This window comes from Triplophysa dalaica, chromosome 23 (genome assembly GCF_015846415.1).
Source record: "Triplophysa dalaica isolate WHDGS20190420 chromosome 23, ASM1584641v1, whole genome shotgun sequence".
NCBI classification, from domain to species: domain Eukaryota; kingdom Metazoa; phylum Chordata; class Actinopteri; order Cypriniformes; family Nemacheilidae; genus Triplophysa; species Triplophysa dalaica.
Window position 1 is genome coordinate 8,143,483 of NC_079564.1, and position 17,309 is coordinate 8,160,791.

The 17,309-nt window shown below is 36.1% G+C and overlaps 1 protein-coding gene across 1 annotated transcript in view; it reads right to left on the reverse strand.

Annotated features, from left to right (window-relative positions):
* The window catches only part of dok6 (docking protein 6), a 48,830-nt gene that overhangs the window by 26,561 nt on the left and 4,960 nt on the right, over positions 1–17,309 (reverse strand). The window contains exon 2 of the mRNA XM_056737842.1: positions 1,429–1,536. Within this exon, the coding sequence (XP_056593820.1) occupies positions 1,429–1,536 (108 nt within the window). The remainder of the gene's footprint in view (positions 1–1,428; positions 1,537–17,309) is intronic.

Consider the following 17,309-nt stretch of genomic DNA (forward strand, 5'->3'; position numbering starts at 1 on the left):
TATTCTTTTGCTGTTCTTCAATCCTTTATAGGTATTTTCATGATTATAAATTACATTTATAATGATGATGTTTGACGCGTCTTTTCAAATTTGCAACTTTTTCAAATGCACCTTATAAACAAACTCAATCTCGTAGTAGACCAAGCAGTACTTCCTACTGATCAAAAAGGCGTAGTTCACGGAAAAGAGTTGTGCATAAAACCCAGAATCGCCTTTGCGATTTCAGAATCGACCTAGACAGGTTTAAATAGTGTGAATCGCGATATTCATCGTCACAGCCCTAATGGTCACAATACATCTAAAAATGCTGAATAAATGAAAACTTGGAATGGTCTCTTTATTTTTTCCACAGTCGTTTTTTTTTATTCATGTGCCCTAAAAAAACACACCACCCGCATAATACGATCTATAGTTATCTTTTAAAGTTAAGCGCCCTCTAGTGGTCATAAAAAACGCCAATCTTGTGCTGCGTCTGACTTTATGAAAATGTCAACTTAACACACAGTTTTTACAATATTAAATTAGCTAAAACTGCTTTAAGATATATGCATTTTTCCTTCTGCTGGTAGAGGAAAAGACGCTCCTATAGGCTGTATTTGAGATAAGGCCTCAAAGAACCATACCATCATATAGCTTGTATAACACTGTACGCAGCAGTAATGCTTATATACTGTTGTAAAACAGGGTTACTCAGCGATGGTCCTGAAGGGCCAATGTCCTATAGATCCAACACCTGTCTGTAATTTTCAAGTGATCCCAAAGACCTTCATTAGCTTGTTCAGGTGTGTTTAATAGGGTTGGACATTGGCCCTCCAGGACAGCAGTTGAAAAATATCAGTTTTTTTTATTCCCCATCCTCCCCATATTCTGCACCTACGATCAAATCTAATTCTTTATCTCAATGACATTCAATGTTAATGGAACGACGCCAGAGTCGGTGTCGATGCGGGTCTACTCGGATCAACACTCCAGAGAGAGCACATCATAACATCATCTGCTGTCGCATCTGTCACAACATTTAAACACTGGCATGGGCTCGCGGTTACACCTTTAACCTGAGCTACTGTCAGCTCCAAAAGTACCACGCAGCGATCGCTCTGGAATGCTTATGACCCCCGCTAACTAAATAATTAGACTCTGCGTTTCTTTCACGGCATGAACCCTTGAGCCAGATCCTCCACTGTCAGAGAAGCTTCTCAAGGGGTGTGCTGTTCAAATAAATCGTGCAGGTAATGAATAGAGTTATCCTTGAGCCGGGAATGAACCAAAGGTGCATGTTAAACAGAATGCAGTCGATGCCGTTCTTAATGAATTAATTCAACGAATTCTGGGCATTATTAAAATGAACGTTATTGAGAATACCCTATACCTGTGTGCTTTAGTAAAATATTGTGGATGGAATATGAAACAAACTGAAGGAAGAGATACCTTATGAAAGCTTCGGAAGTAGGCAGCTTTTTCATCTGGATATTTCTCCAGTCGTCTTGGTCCTTTGCTGGACGCCTTCTTGAATACAAGCCAACATCTTCTGAAGATCTGTTAAAAATCATAGTAACATATTAATAATGGCAATGTTAGACGTTTTGCATTCAACAAAAAATGGCTAAATATAGAAAAAAGGTATATTTGCAACAAAAAAAATACACAAAAATAAACTGTGAAGAACAGCACTGAACAGTTTAATACTAGAGATACATAATGTACATCGGCCAATAATCGGTATTTATTAATAAAAGCTATTTTTCACACTATCGGCTATCAGACAAGTCTGAAAACCGCTGATGATCAGGGCCGCTATACCCTGTCAATCAAAAGATCACAGGATATTAAAAATTTGAATAAGAAACATATTGGAGCCACATAAAAGTAAAAACTGCAGATTCTTATATGCACAAATACTACTTTAGATTTTTTACTATTATTGAACTATTACAAATGTAACTTTGAATATAATCATATTATATACTTTACCGATCATCTTACAAGGTATTAGCGACAATGCAACAATACTGAGGAAAGTAACAGCTGGCCAAACCTAACTTTGCATGTGAAACAACAAATAATAAAATAATTTGTACCATTAAGCCATAAAAAAGGGTCTTTAGATTTTAGAGCTTCACTCATTTCAGTGTCCATCCACGTGTGTTTGCTCTGCGTAACGTGAAAAGAAATAAAAAACTGAATTCTCTCTGGAACATCCCTTCAAGCAACGTCTGGAACTTTCACAGATTAAACACTCACATTCCCCAGATAGCATTCCAAGGTCAAGAGAAAAGAGAGAACGTGAAAGAATGCATGACAGAATCTCTGTTAAACAACATACGACGCATTTATTTCATTGCATTTCCCCAATTTGTATATAATATCTAATACTGCCAAAAGATAGACACAAGACTCTCTCTCAACTTCACACAAAGTCTCAAGCACCCAATTGCCCTGTGGGGGAAATCATAATTTCGGCCAATCAATAACCCAGCAGTTTCATAATTAAATGAGCTTTGAATGGCCTTTTTCTCAGTGGGACCTTCCACAGCTGTTTAATACCTCTGATTTATTTCCATAATAAAACGTCATATATTAAAGCATGCCAGACAACTCTTCTAATGTAGTTTAACATTTTATGATGGATATTTACCGAGGGTTTAAAGTGCATCTGGATCGGTGCCATGGTTAATTATCTTATTATATTCATTTAATGCTATCTTGAAGCCTTGCTTTCAAAAGAAACTCTTCTCACTGTGTCAGGCCAAGCAGAGAGATGCCACCATAGCACGCTCTTAAACGTATGACCCAACATGCTATTGAGGTTAGGAGGATTCATTTGCAGAAAGCATACTTTATATCTTACTGCGGGCAGCCAATATTCAGTTGTTGATGTATGTGTATGGCTGTCGCTTTCCAGCGGGATTCATATCCATGGGTGAGATTAATTTGTTTACTCTGTTGATGTGGTGCATGGCAAAAAAAGAACAATACTTAATTTGGCACTCACCATAATTGATCCGGGTGCATTCCTGTATGCATGCCTGGTACCCCTGATACCAAATCCCTGCTACGTGTGTCATGCCAAAGAGTCACGCATCCACACTAACAACCAAAAGACACTAAAAACTATCGACTAGAAAATTCTGGATACAATTTCATATAATATAATAAGTAAAAAATAACGTGAACCTGAAATAATGTAACATTGCACACATGACGACATGTTGCCACTTGCCACCATTGACTACCATAGAAAGAAAAATGACAATGGTGGTCAAAAGTGCCCCAAAACGGGTTGCTTTCCTACATTCATCAAAATATCTTCTTTTGTGATCAACAGAACAAATAAATGTGTAAAGCAGTCCCTAAAGTGTTAGTCAATGGTGGCCAAAAACTGTTACAAGCATTCTTCCAAATATCTTTCTCTGTGTTTATCAGAACAAAGAAATTCATACAGATTTGTAAATGATGACAGAATTTTCATTTTTGGGTAAACAGTTTCTTTAATATATGCTTATGCGAACATGCGCCCTCTGACATCGGTAACCGAATTCTTCACATTTCACTTTTATTTATACTTTGCCAAAGTATAAACTATCTATAATCCCATCTCTTTTCATTGATTCTGAATTCAATTTGATTTAGGTCAACCAAAGTTGGCAAGAAACCTATTCCAATAAATCATTGCGACGCGATGACATATAGCAGGCTCATGACCTTCTGCTACAGAAGCAAACTTTCGTGGTCTTGAAAAAACATCTGTAATGTTTAATAGACTTTAGGTTGAGCCCCAGATAGCAGCTACGTAAGTGTTGACAAATATACATGACCTAGATCATTTTTTATTCATCCATAATTTGGTGCCTCAAAGACCAAATGAGAACACTAAGTCTATTCACACAGCATTTAAACTTGACAACAGATGTGAGTATGCATGATAAACACATTATGAAACACAGCGCAATTTCCCAAAGGAAAAAACAACAACTAATGAATCTTGTATTACAATTGTTTCTTCAAGATAGCAATGAGATGGAGACTTTGGTTCCTGTCAAAAACATAGCAACCTTCCTTGTCCTGTATATCATTGATATCATAAACTTCAATCAAAACCAAGATGTCTTCAACCAAAATGCATTCATTTTAAAGGGCTAGTTCACCCAAAATTAAAATGATGTCATCATTTACTCACTCTCATGTCAAACCTGAATGCCTTTTTGTATTTTGCAGAACACAAAAGAAGGTCCTCTGAAGAATGTTGGTAACCAAACATCGGCGGTCCCATTGACTTCTATTGTAAGGACACAAAACCAATGGAAGTCAATAGGCACCGCTGGTGTCCGGTTACCAACATTCCTCAAAATATCTTCGTCTATGTTCTTTCTTTATTTTCAATTCCATTTGTGAATGTTATCATCTAAACTATGATTCAAATGTTATACCTCTATAAACAAACTTTCTCTCTAAAATGGCACTTTTCTACTACTGCCACAGCAGAAGCCCACAGAATATTTAATGGATGAGACAGGCTTGTAAATGCAATCGGAGTGTGTAATTCCTTTATATAAATGCTAATTCTGACCACAACATTCAGTTCTTCTCACGGTATTATCCCCAAATAAAAACAAACTCACACTACCCTTACCCAATCTTCACTTTAGCGTAACCGTGGCCAAAGTCATCAAGTTTAACTATGACTGACATCAAATGAATTCACAATCAGCCTCCCACTTTTCCTATCACTCAGCGCAGCCGAATGGGCGGCAGGAGTTACAGCTGGACAGTATTTTTCTCAACTCCCTGATTGCATACTGAAATTTCAAAGGCTGATTAATGAACAAACCTTAGTCTCTGAAGTGGATTGTTTAATTATGAATCAGGACACAACGTACCCCTTTCCCCCAAATGGTCAAAATTACAAGCACAAGGACTCTTCACTGAAAATAAAGCCAGGTAAATGGAGCCACTTCATCAGGAACAGACCATGAACAATGTTTGTATGGAATTCAGCAGCATTTTTAGGAATAGAGACAAACTTGGACTTGGACACTGATATATTGAAGTTTATTCAACTATGGGCATTTTTTGGGGGCCTCCAGAAAAACACAAATTCTTAAACTTAAACACAAACCCTGAAACCTTTCAAATTCAAACGTTTTGGTTTAAATACTCGTGTGAAATTTCTCAAAGGTCCAGTGAAATTTTATTTTAAATATATATTTTTAAACAGTTTATCAATGTAGGTCATTCTATTTTTAAAAATCGTGTGCCCTCATAAACATGAAAATGCACTTGTATCCTATAAAGACTATCCATCTTAAATTACGTACAGTATGTTAGACGGCTTGAGAGGAGCATCTGCTATCTCCTCCTCTTCATCTGTCTGTCTGCTGCCAGTTTATTACAAAATGTGATGGCTGTTTTTATATCCATCCAATCAAATCGCAGAGAAAGATGAAAGCCACGCCCACTCTTTTTCTCACTGGGAAGTGCATCAAAATATGGAAGTAAAAACGATCGCAACTTCCGGTTCACGGGTACTAGTTTTTCAGTAAATCATAGTCATATAAATTTTTATATGGTTTAGTTATATATAAACGGATGATTCAATATATTGGTAATAAAGACATTCTATGAGAATTTTTATTTCAAGTTTTGACTGAAATGCGCAAAATATATAAAGTTTTTTTTAATAAAAGTTTAATGCAACACTTTTTTTTACTAGTAGATGCTTGTACAGGATTCTCCAAGGAATCATTCGCTCAAATAACTAGCAGGTTTCAACAAGCCATAAGGCTGCCTTGTTATGGCTGAATCGTGCAACAGGGCCCTACTCATTTACCAAACCGTCAAACTACTTAAATAATTTCCGAAAAACATGAGTATGACAATCTGAATTGAAATGAGACTTCACCGGAGGGCAGAGAATTCTGATAAGAGTCACAAAGCAAATGAATCCTACAACGACCCAGTAAGAATGCAGAGATGTGTTTACGATATTAACCAGTCAAAAGACAATGCAGCTCAGTCAGGGAGATGACTGACCTTTTCAGGTGCCAGCAAGATGATGTGAACCACCTCGGAGGCTCCACATACTGACGTTTCACCTCTCTAATAAAATCTGTGTCTGTTGTGATCCACCAGCTGCTAGAGGAGAAGGATATCTGATTACTTGTAACATACTACAATGATATTCACTGCATCCAGAGAGAGAAGGCAGAGACAGAATATAGATCGCTACAACCTGCTTCTACCAACACAGAAGGTTATGACCATGGCAGCATTCGTGATTTCTAACTGTAAACCCAAACAGAGGTTCTTTCCCAACCAGATCATACACCTGCCAACGCAGAGTCTGAATATATTTAGATACTGTGAGACCTGAATACCAAAAATACAATTCATTTACATGAAGAGACATTTTTCAGAGAAGTCATATCTACAATATTGGTATATTTATTTGGATTGCTCATGAAATATTCATTATGTGTGAGTCAAATTTAAGTAAAGTACATTTGCTCATTTATTGCATGGAGACCAAAGCCTGAGACCACATTCAGATTCTTGTACCTGAAAATAAACCGATTTAAAAGTGCATTTCAAAATGAAAAAAGGTTAAAAAAATATAAAGAAGTTGCAATTTAGATATAATTTAAGAATGACTCTCGGTTAATCACCAGATGTTAGCAACTACTTGACATCAGTGCGTGAAATTTATTTTTGAAAATTAACATTTTACCATTTTGATGGGGATTTATTAACCAGTGCCCCTTATGTGAGACTATCATATTTGAATCATTATCTATAATGTTATTTTTGCAGGATTATTGAAAATAAATTGCCATCACAAACTACTTAGCTAAATTCACACACAACAATTTTCTCAGCATTTACACAAACTCATCCTATCTTAGATATGACAGATATTAGTGGGTATTTTGTGGCATTGGACAATAATTTGAATATTACTCTGTTTACACACAGAATTACACACATCTTAACATTTTCGTCCTAGTACGAGTATACTGCGGACAAGATATGATGCCATTTGCATTTTGGATCAACACTTCATATTTCTGACAACTAGAAAAAAACTTTACATAGCAGCACAAATTTACAAATATGTGACAATACAATTTTTATGAATTACTGTTTGTGCACACCTAGGGCGTGAGAGAAAGAGACCGAGAGAAGAGAAAGAGAGAGAGTTAAGGCTATTACCACTTGTTGTGAAATTACAAATAACAGTATTTATTTGATTTATTAATCTCTTAATGCATACATTCTTGATAAAAAACAACAACATTTTAATTCAATAAGAAAAGCATGCAAAACAAAAGCATTGTCAATTGTTGTCTTTTGGACACCATTTCATTTATACAGTAGTTATTTTAATCTGCCGTTATTATATGATGTACTCATAAATCGAACGTGCTTGCATATCGTTCCATCATGGCATCTTTTATTTAAAAACAAACATATTTTAACATCATGTGCCTATCAGCCAAGATGAGTCATTTTAACACTTCAAGCAGGGGTCAACTGCTGAGTCTTGGCACAGGAACACACATTAAAGCTAAGATCTCTTTAGACACACACACAAAACAATTTTCTGCTGATTGTGAGAAACCGTGAGGAATGAAGCAACAAGACTGATGAGTAGTGATGTTATATGGGAATATCCTGACACCGTCAGTACCAGTTTCCAAACAAGAAAATGGGCTCCTCTCGACATGATTGCCAAGCTGTTTTGGGACAGCGTTGTGGAGGATGCCATGATTTGATTTGTTATCTGGACGGGTGGTTGCTAAGGCTATCATTACTGCAATCATATCTAGACTTCTGTTTGCATTCTGATGAAAGTTTGGTCTGAGTTGTCCCATTCAGATTGGCAACCGATTAGATTACCGGGCTCGATGCTTATCGAGGAGAACCTAGGGATGGACGATGTGTCTTCTTATATCAGCCAGGGTAATGGAATATATCACAATATATAGTTATTTTTGCAGGACATTCTTCCGAGCGATTTATACAGCACGTTATCCCACCAGAGTATATGGAAATTTATTTTCGTATAATCGAGAGACTTAAATAATTTATAAATGAAAGAAATTGTGCTTGGTATTACGTAACACTTTGGCGTAAGTACACCCAATGCAGTGGTGCTATAAGATTACACGATGAGAGTTTGGAGAGTAGCCTATAGATTTTTGCTTGATGTTGAATTTTTTTGTGCGTACACCATGCTATAAATCACTAGACTAAACTGAGTCAGTTTTGATCATAAAAGCACAGTTTGCATTCTGTGTATCATTCTGCATTATTACGAATTCATATTCATCATGTGCCATTTTGCTCACAACTTTTATGTTTTAAAGCCGTTGGCACTATAGGGATTTTTTCACAGTAGTAAACTGGTGGTTTACTAGTCCAAAAGCTGTAGTAAAGCCTTGAATTAAATTGCACTGCCACTGGCTGCCATGTCACTGCAGGCTGACCTGTCTCAGGTTTAGATATCACCTAATTTATTCTATTGCTCGGTGACAACTCTGGAAAGTGAAACTTTTTCCTAGTTAATCATAGATTACTCTATCTGGGGCATTGCAAACACACTGATGCCCCAGTCGCAAGCAATCACTGTATAGCTCGGGCTCGTTTCCCATGCACAGACGCTCTTTAATAAAATATCCATGGGCTTCCACTAGAGTCCAACATAATATGGAGTTAATCGCATGGGCAAATGTGACACGTTTTGACAATTGGCATGTGGTTGACATCTGATATGGGGAAGCCAAGTTCCCATTCCGGCTTCTTTTTATGTCCAATGTAAATTTATGTTGCAGTGACGTTCAAATGGTTTCATGGTAAAAGGCTGATGAAACACCATTTATCTTTTTAACAGCCAAACAGTACTAATAGTATTTTTGTATGTACTGTACTATTTATTTATAGAGGGTTTAATTGGACGCATGGGCCTGGCCCAAAGTTACCTTCCGATCTGTGTTTGGTTATCATTCTGGCAACTTAATCTTTTTTTATTAATATTAATTATATAATTAATTAATTATAATATAAATTAACTTTGTATACTAGTGGTATTAAATTAAATTTAAACTACAGTTATTGATTTTTTTGCGGAGGTCTAGCAATAGTGAAGTTTGGGCAACATAATGTTTGTTTAGGTTGCTGCCACTGAAACCATCTATACACGATATGTAATATTAACAATGATATAATACAGAAGTCACATACAATTGTACACTGCTTTAATGTCCAGTGTGTAATTTTTTGGAGGATTTATTGACAGAAATGCAATATATTACACTTAACTATGTCGTCAGAGGTGTTAACATCTTAGTTCTGTGTCTTTAGACGTACTGCTTCGGAAACTAGCGGGCAGGGGTGGAGTGGAGTGAGCCATTGGTTTCAATTCTCAACCTCACCACTAGATGTCGCTAAATTTAATAGTCTGGACCTTTAAATAACTACAAAATTGAAAAAAATTGTTAGCACTGCTGTAAATGTTGTTTAGCTATAATTATTCATATAAACAGTTTAGAAATTAGATGATTTATTAGGGTTGGGAATCGTTTGTTCCCTCACAATTCGATTCAGAATTGATTTTTGATGTTCTTAATAGCATATTAAGATATAAGATATCATAAGATATCACCGCATCACGTTTACGCTTAGAGTCGGACACTTTGGCTTCTACTATTAAAACTGTCACATAATGTATTTCAGTACAAATAAGTTGCCAGTTAAGATTCTCGTTGACGTATTCTGCTGTCAGACATTAAAATAAGTACATAATAGAAATTAAACTAGTAGCTGTATGTTAAATGACAGTCAGTTACAACCATTGCCACATTGTTTGACAAAATCATCAAAGACATACATTGAAAGAGAGGTTATTTTACGAATATTAGTGTATTAGTCCCGTGCTGAGCACCCAGTGAATCCGTCTGGCTAAAAAACTGTGCATATTTATGCTACAGAAGTATGTCCATGTTCTTAAGTCTAAACAGTGACAGGTTCAGGAAACCACTTTCTGCACTAAATGACAAGTCAGCTGAGGTATAGTCAATTGAATGCGCTGTTTCTCCCTGCCACTCACTCACTGCACAGAGCAGATGCAGAGAAATACCATCCTAAAAATGTATTTCGTTTATCTTGCAGTTTAGTCCTACAGGGCTGAATGTACAGTATTTGGTTTTCTCTCTTTCTCTAGTGCTCCTATATGCTCCGCTGTGCTTACGTGTGAGGTGTGAACTCTGTAAAAGGTTCGGGTGTTGCACCGCTCTTGCAGTTGACTTACACCTTATTTGTTCCAACGACATCACTTTATTATATTTAGTAACGTTTAAAAAAAATGACTTGACGAATCGCTAGCAGATTCATCCTATATTCATTGTGAATCTTTTTTTTTTCAATATTCTTGTATTTTGCAATACTATTTCCTCAATTAATCAGAATATAACAAACTGCCATTCACTTTCATAAATCACAAAGACAAACACACACAACCCAACAAGGTCAAGCTGTGTCAGCATAGGGCTTATCCAAAGCCTATCGAAGATCTGCATTGGTGATAACAACGCCAGCATGAACCAGTGTCCAACATACTGCAGGACGTGAGGGGGGAGGGTTTTGAGATCATAGAAAGACCAGGCTTGTGATGAACATTCTCTGCTTACAGCATAACCGTAACACTCTATTAACTTATTTCTTATGTATACTGCAAAAATATAGACCAGCAGAGCACACACACGGTCTTCTCGGTTACAGCAGCCAACAGATCTGAGAGCTGTGGGAGGAAATAGAATTCAGGTGACATTCAGCAGGTGCTGATGACTCACTATTCATTTTGGTTATCGGAGCAATCGCATCCTACTGTTTGATATCAGGAACAGAAAGTCAGGTTACAGAGTTATAAGCAGGATTGGGAAAAACACGAACGCATATACGTGCTGAATAGTGCTAAGAATATAATGGTTTGACTGCAATCCTATGATTACTTTTTATAATCAGTATATGTACATCCTAATAAAAATTTGTAGTTATGTCATATATTCTATAATACCAAGTATTTCATACAATATTTTATAATATTTCTGTTTTCTGTTATTTTAACTCATTTCTGTATAATGTTTTATTCTATGTCTCTACGCATTTCTATCATGTATTTACTGTAAGGGCAACAATTCAAAATTGTAAAAAAAGCACTATAGAAAATATGTTCTGTTGAATTGTACCAAGCTAGAATGCTTTTAAAGTGTTTTTTTTATTGTTTTATTCTTATAGATCTAAAATAAGTATTTACTCTTAGGGTTAAGCTAAGCATTTAGACAAATATAGTATATATACAATAAATATTGCTCAGTTGTACAATAAAAATGTGTCACGATTTTCAAAACAATATGAACAACTAAGAAAGGTATTTGTTTGGTGTTTATTTTGATTTGTTTATTCGTTTAATTTAAAGATGGCTCCACTAAGACCTCATAAGCTCTTCGAGATCTCTTTTTAATGTTGAATAACACTGTTGTTCTCAGCATAATGCTTCTTTTCTCTTTATCATCAATTGCTTTATTTAAACCCTGAATAATTAACTCTTCTGATGCATTCTAACACATATCGCAACATTTCATTCAGATGCGAGGAGAGTACGAGAGAGAGAGCGAGCGAGCAAGAAAGCTCCACATGGAGCATGTAGGTCACTCTAACCTTTTGTGAAGAACATTAGTTAAAATGTCAGGTTTGAGGCAGGTCTAACCGCCCGGCTGTGCTCTGCTCATGCTAGTACATTACCAAAATAGCTGCAAAATAATGTTGAAACAATATGTAGGTCAACTTTCCACATCATAAAGCACTGGCAAGTGGGATTATATGGATGCTAAGAAGCTTCCTGAGAACCAACAACTTATTGAATATTAAGGTTAGAAAGTTTTCTGTTTATTTATGGGCCTCTGTACTTAATCTATATTTGTTTTCCCTCTCAAAATACCAGCAAGTTTTGTTCATCCTACGTTCAACAATGTTTTGTGTGCAATTTTGTGCCACCAAATGGAATTGCAAAATTATTAAGTATGTTCGACAACAAACTCAATAAGCATCTCAATATTTTCATAAAATCACAGAAGCCGTGTCTGTCAGAATTAACATACGAATGCCTTTCTTATAGTTTACTTGTAGAACTTTCATTTTGACTGGAACTGGCGATTTTGGTCAGCGTGTGTGTAAGTTGTCCATGGGCTGTGTGGGTGTGCATCTGAGGCCAAGACTATAAGCCGGATAACTACAATACTTTCATTCCATCTTTCATTTCATTTTTTTCATTATATATTTGGCTGTTTGCTTATGGAACTGTTTCTTTTATCTATTGCCTCCATTATAAAAAAACTCCAAAGCAGTGTAATCCAAAATAATAATGTTATGCTCAGACACAAAAGCAGACAGGAAAAATACTTTGCTATTCACCGAACTGTCAAGCAAGCGGATCTATATGGTATAATAATACACAAAAGAAAATAAACAAGCAAACAAACTGGTCATTTCAGAGGTTTAGAGAAGCAAATAGCAGTTTATTAGCAAAGCCAGAGCATGTAAGAGACCATAATCCAACCATGAACAACCTGAAGGTGCGACACGTTCAGCATTTCGCCAGTTCCAGCGGGCGCTGTTGGTTGAATTGTCAATTATCAGGTGGAAGGTACAGCAAACCACTCGGAAACTGTCCAGAAAAGGTCATCTGTCAAAGCCTTCCATAAGAACAAGGAGGAGATTTGTGAGAGAAGCCACAGAGAGGCCAACAATCACTTTGAAGGAGCTAAAGAGTTCAAACGTGGAGAAGGAACAAGAGGTACAGCAGTGAACCATATCAAGAGCTATGTAGAACAATGCTTTGGATACGGGAGGATGGACATAAATGAAAATGTCAAAAGTTCCACAAAAAAAATATAACAATAAAAAATAAAGAAAAGAAATATAGACCATTTAGCCAGATGTAAACACTGGTCCAAAAGCACTTCTGGTTCCATTTTTATTTATTTTTTAAATACTTTAAATTATACACATAATAAGTCTTAAAGATATTCGTTTAACATTTTGTTTCCATTATAAATGTTCTAGTTGGGTTCAAACGTTTGTGTAGTGTTAACATCTCAAACAGGAAGTTCTTCTGGATCAGCGTTGCTTTCTAATCATTTCAATTGCGATTTAAATAACGCAGGGTCGTAACTCGTAAGACTGCAAATATTCAACTGCAAATAGACTTTGCTTTTCCATTTGAAATTTGGCAGACATTGTGCGTTCGGTTAAATGGAAATACAAACTGTTTGCATTTGCGTTTGAATTATATCACAGTTTTTACACAAACAAATAGAAATCACAATTCCAAATGCAGTTTGCAATTTCTTTTTAATTTTGTCCGCAAAATCCCCCCATATTTTTATATTTTCTGAAAAACAGCGAATTTGGACATCCAAGGAATCAAAAGGACAGCGACTATATATAATATTAATACAGATTAAAATATATAAATAAATATATATGTATACCATTTAATTATCCTTACCATAAATCTAATCGTTATATTTAACAGTGTGGGAACTAAATTCTTGTGTAAACAGCATATAGCTCGATATTTTGTACTATAGCATAAAATAAAAAAGCGCCACATAAAAAAATAATTAAGATATTCAGTGGTTTAAAACAATCAAATTAATACGATTAAACGGAAATTCAATGAGGGTTCGTTATTCACCAAAATGAGACAACTGGTTTAAGATCTTGTGTTTTTTCTAAGGCTTAGTACGTAATTCATTTTAGACACATGGTTGAGAAACTCGAGGCTGCTTTGATTTTCTGTCACTTTTAACTTGTTTACCTTCACACAACCGTGACAACCATCTCCCACATGACAACACGATCAGTGGTGAATAATGAAGTGGAGTTTGGGGACACTGTTGCTTTGCTATTTTTGGACTAAGCACGTGCACTCATGCACCTGCTAGGGTAAACATCCAGGATTAATATGCAAATATTGTTCTATGATTGTTTGGTGAAATCCTTGCAGCCTTTTCAGAAATTCAGGTGCAGCTGTTTCTTTCTATATGTATTAATTCAGTACAAGTGTTTGAATCTATCATAAAGCCTATGTCACAGATTATTGATGACCTCAAGCATTGTAGTGCACTGGTGCACAAAGAAAAATAGCTATTCTATATCTAAGATTATGTTATTTTTTAAAACCCTCTTTCTATATAAAAGACATAATTCAATGATCCGAGCATAACAATGTGGTTGGGAACAGAAATCAAAGGAAAACATCTTGAAACATTCTGCAGACCATGCCACTAAACAGTGGATGACAAAATGAGCTAATTCACCGCAATCATTCAATTGTAATGAAAAGAAAATTGTGCACAGACGTTTGTGGTTTTAGTTCTAATGCAACAAAAAAGGTCAGGTAGACCTAAGAGCTGGTCCTTTCAAATCCTCACATAAGAAGCTTTTATGAAGAAGAACCACAGTGGCCTACAAATCTCAAATGAATCTCCATTCCAGGGAATATATTTCATCATATTCATGACACATAATTTTGTTCCTGGCAATGTTCCCATAAATTTCATGTTGTTGTTACTGTCTGGGCCATTTGTCTTCCCTGCACCTCCTTCCATTACCAATAATATTTTTTGGGGAAAATGTTTTTGTCAAAATAATGCCTAATAAAAGGGAGACACCATACCATATAATTTAAGATAATCAAATGCTTTATATTCATCAAAAAAATGTATCTTTCTGCTTATTACAGTCTATTGAATTTGTGGGCGACGTTTTTCAATACTTCTCAGCAGATTGCCCATGGTCACTAATATGGACTATTTTTCAATCTGCCAGCTTTGGCGAAGCAAAATGGGCAACCATTAACTAAACACTGGATTTTATTAGAAATTTGATGGGTCTCTGGTACCGTGTGGGCAGCAAATCTCCGTGACTTAAAAAAAATAAAAGGAAAAGTCTGCATTCCTCCTTGTAAATGACTTGTTTTAAATGATCAAGCAACAATGATGTTTTTGACTTCTCAGCTTTAGGTGTAAAGACGTGTACAAATCAAAGACTGACAGCATTATGGATTTGTAAAAAGCTGTTTGCATAATTTACTGCAGAGGTGCTAGAAGCGAATGGCTCTCCAATTAAAACAGAGCATGAAAACTCCCACGTTCATACTTGGTCAGCTAATCTATATTTTGTTATGAGTGTGTTTTGCCCTACGAGCAAAAATACAATAGGTATCAACTTTCTAAATTACATCTTGCAATACCAAGCCAGATTAACACCGTACATAAACAGGCAAACAACACGGTCCGGTAATGTATTGTGTCCTCATAACCATGCACATGAATACACATTACTGTACTTTTTGATACATAGTGTGCACTAATGTCTATTAAATTAGGAGGAAAAGAATGAAGTCAAAGCTCATCTATTGCTTGTGGTTATCTGAGGGCACAAAATAGCATTAAACACGTTCTAGCTCCTGGCAAAGGAAAGCAGATAGCATGGCCACACAGCCAATTGTCAGAGTCCTGAAGCATTAAGAACTTTCTCGGCATGAGAGAGAGAATAAAGGGGAAAGGGTGATATTACAGCGGAATAAAAATGCCCCGTGGAAAAATAAAACCCCAAAAGTGTGCTCAATGGCCCATGCTAGTATGGCTGAAGCTGGGTTGGCCAGATTGGGTGCTGTTTTGTTCGCCCAAAGCACATACTGTACTGTGCTGAGAGACACTAGAAAGCAGAATGACTGAGATGAGCAAGACCCAGGAGACACGGCTATGATTAATGCGTGCCAAATGATTAGAGGAGAGACAGAGGCAGGGGAAATGGACCTATGTTAAACTGAATTACAAGAATTGTCTCCATATACTGGAACCACATTACTGTATATATTACATGCTTCAGAAAGACAACATAATTGTATCATTTTATCACTGTATTCTGAAATATTCTCTTGTACTTATAATTAAGTTATAAATATAACTTGATAAATTACTATATTTTTTCAAAACAATGAGTATGCAATATGCAATGAGTCACCCTTTCCTGTGAAACACTTCACTGAAATGAATTCATTAAAATAAACTGTCAATCTGAGCAATGGTGATTATTACCTACAAATTTGTATTAACTTGCGTGAGATTTTTACATAATCCCCAATATAAAGGGATAATTCACCCAAAAATAAAGATTCTGTCAACATCCGGGGGGTGACTCATTGCGTATTATATGGTTTGAAAAATATAGTAATTTATAGAAATGTGGTAGTTGTGCTTTTTGGTGCGTGACAAATGACAATAATCAATGGCGTACCGCATTGAGTCCATATAACTAGATGCGGACGAGGAATCCTATTATTGAAATATTTCATCTGGCTGTTCTGCGTGACTGAGGTGCAAAGATTAACATACTACACGAGTGATGGTTGAGGATTTGTCTGCACCCTGCGTCAAACACACTAAAACTCAAGCATCTTCCCAGCGACCCATCAAAATAAAAGTCCTGTTAACTTCAACACTGGAAATTGAAGTACCCTTGTAGTAAATGCGGCTCATTTTTTGCTCAACAAGAACTTCATACAGTATTTCAAACTCTCAAAAAGCTAAAAGTGCTCTTTACTCTTAACTTTCAATTTCACTTTGCAGTCTGATGATTGGCAAAATGGCATCCCTCAAATGACCTTGGGTGAAAGACTCCTTTGACTGTCATCAGTCATTTAGCCTCCTCATACAGAGCATACATGCTTTCTCTCCCTCTCAAGATGATTTAACTTATAGACAGACTATGCCCCCAGACACACACATACAGAACTGCTCATGACACAAATGCTATTGTGTGTTGTCTGATTCACTCAACTCATTGTTTCATATGAGCAGTGGCCCTTCCCACTTGTGTAAAGAATCAGTTATGTCTCACACATAGGTGACATCTAGTAGTAATGTTTGCTTCCGTTCAAAACAAAAGTGTGTTTTGTAATTAAAAACAGCAGGGATCGATAATGCGAAATGTTGGAGTGACGACTACAAAGAGATTTATCTGTGTGAGAAATGGCACAATAGTGCAGCATTATTCACTCTGAATAACATTGGCTGCTGTGGGGGGCTATTCATCAGACCTAATAAGAGGCTAAAATTCGTCTTCCGCTCTTTGTTTGAATCAATTCGATGAAAGCTGGATAAACACCGTTAGCATAAACATGAAAACAGTGAATCTTCAAGAATGTAATGTAGGTCTAGCTGTCAGAGTTAAGGTTTATTAAGACT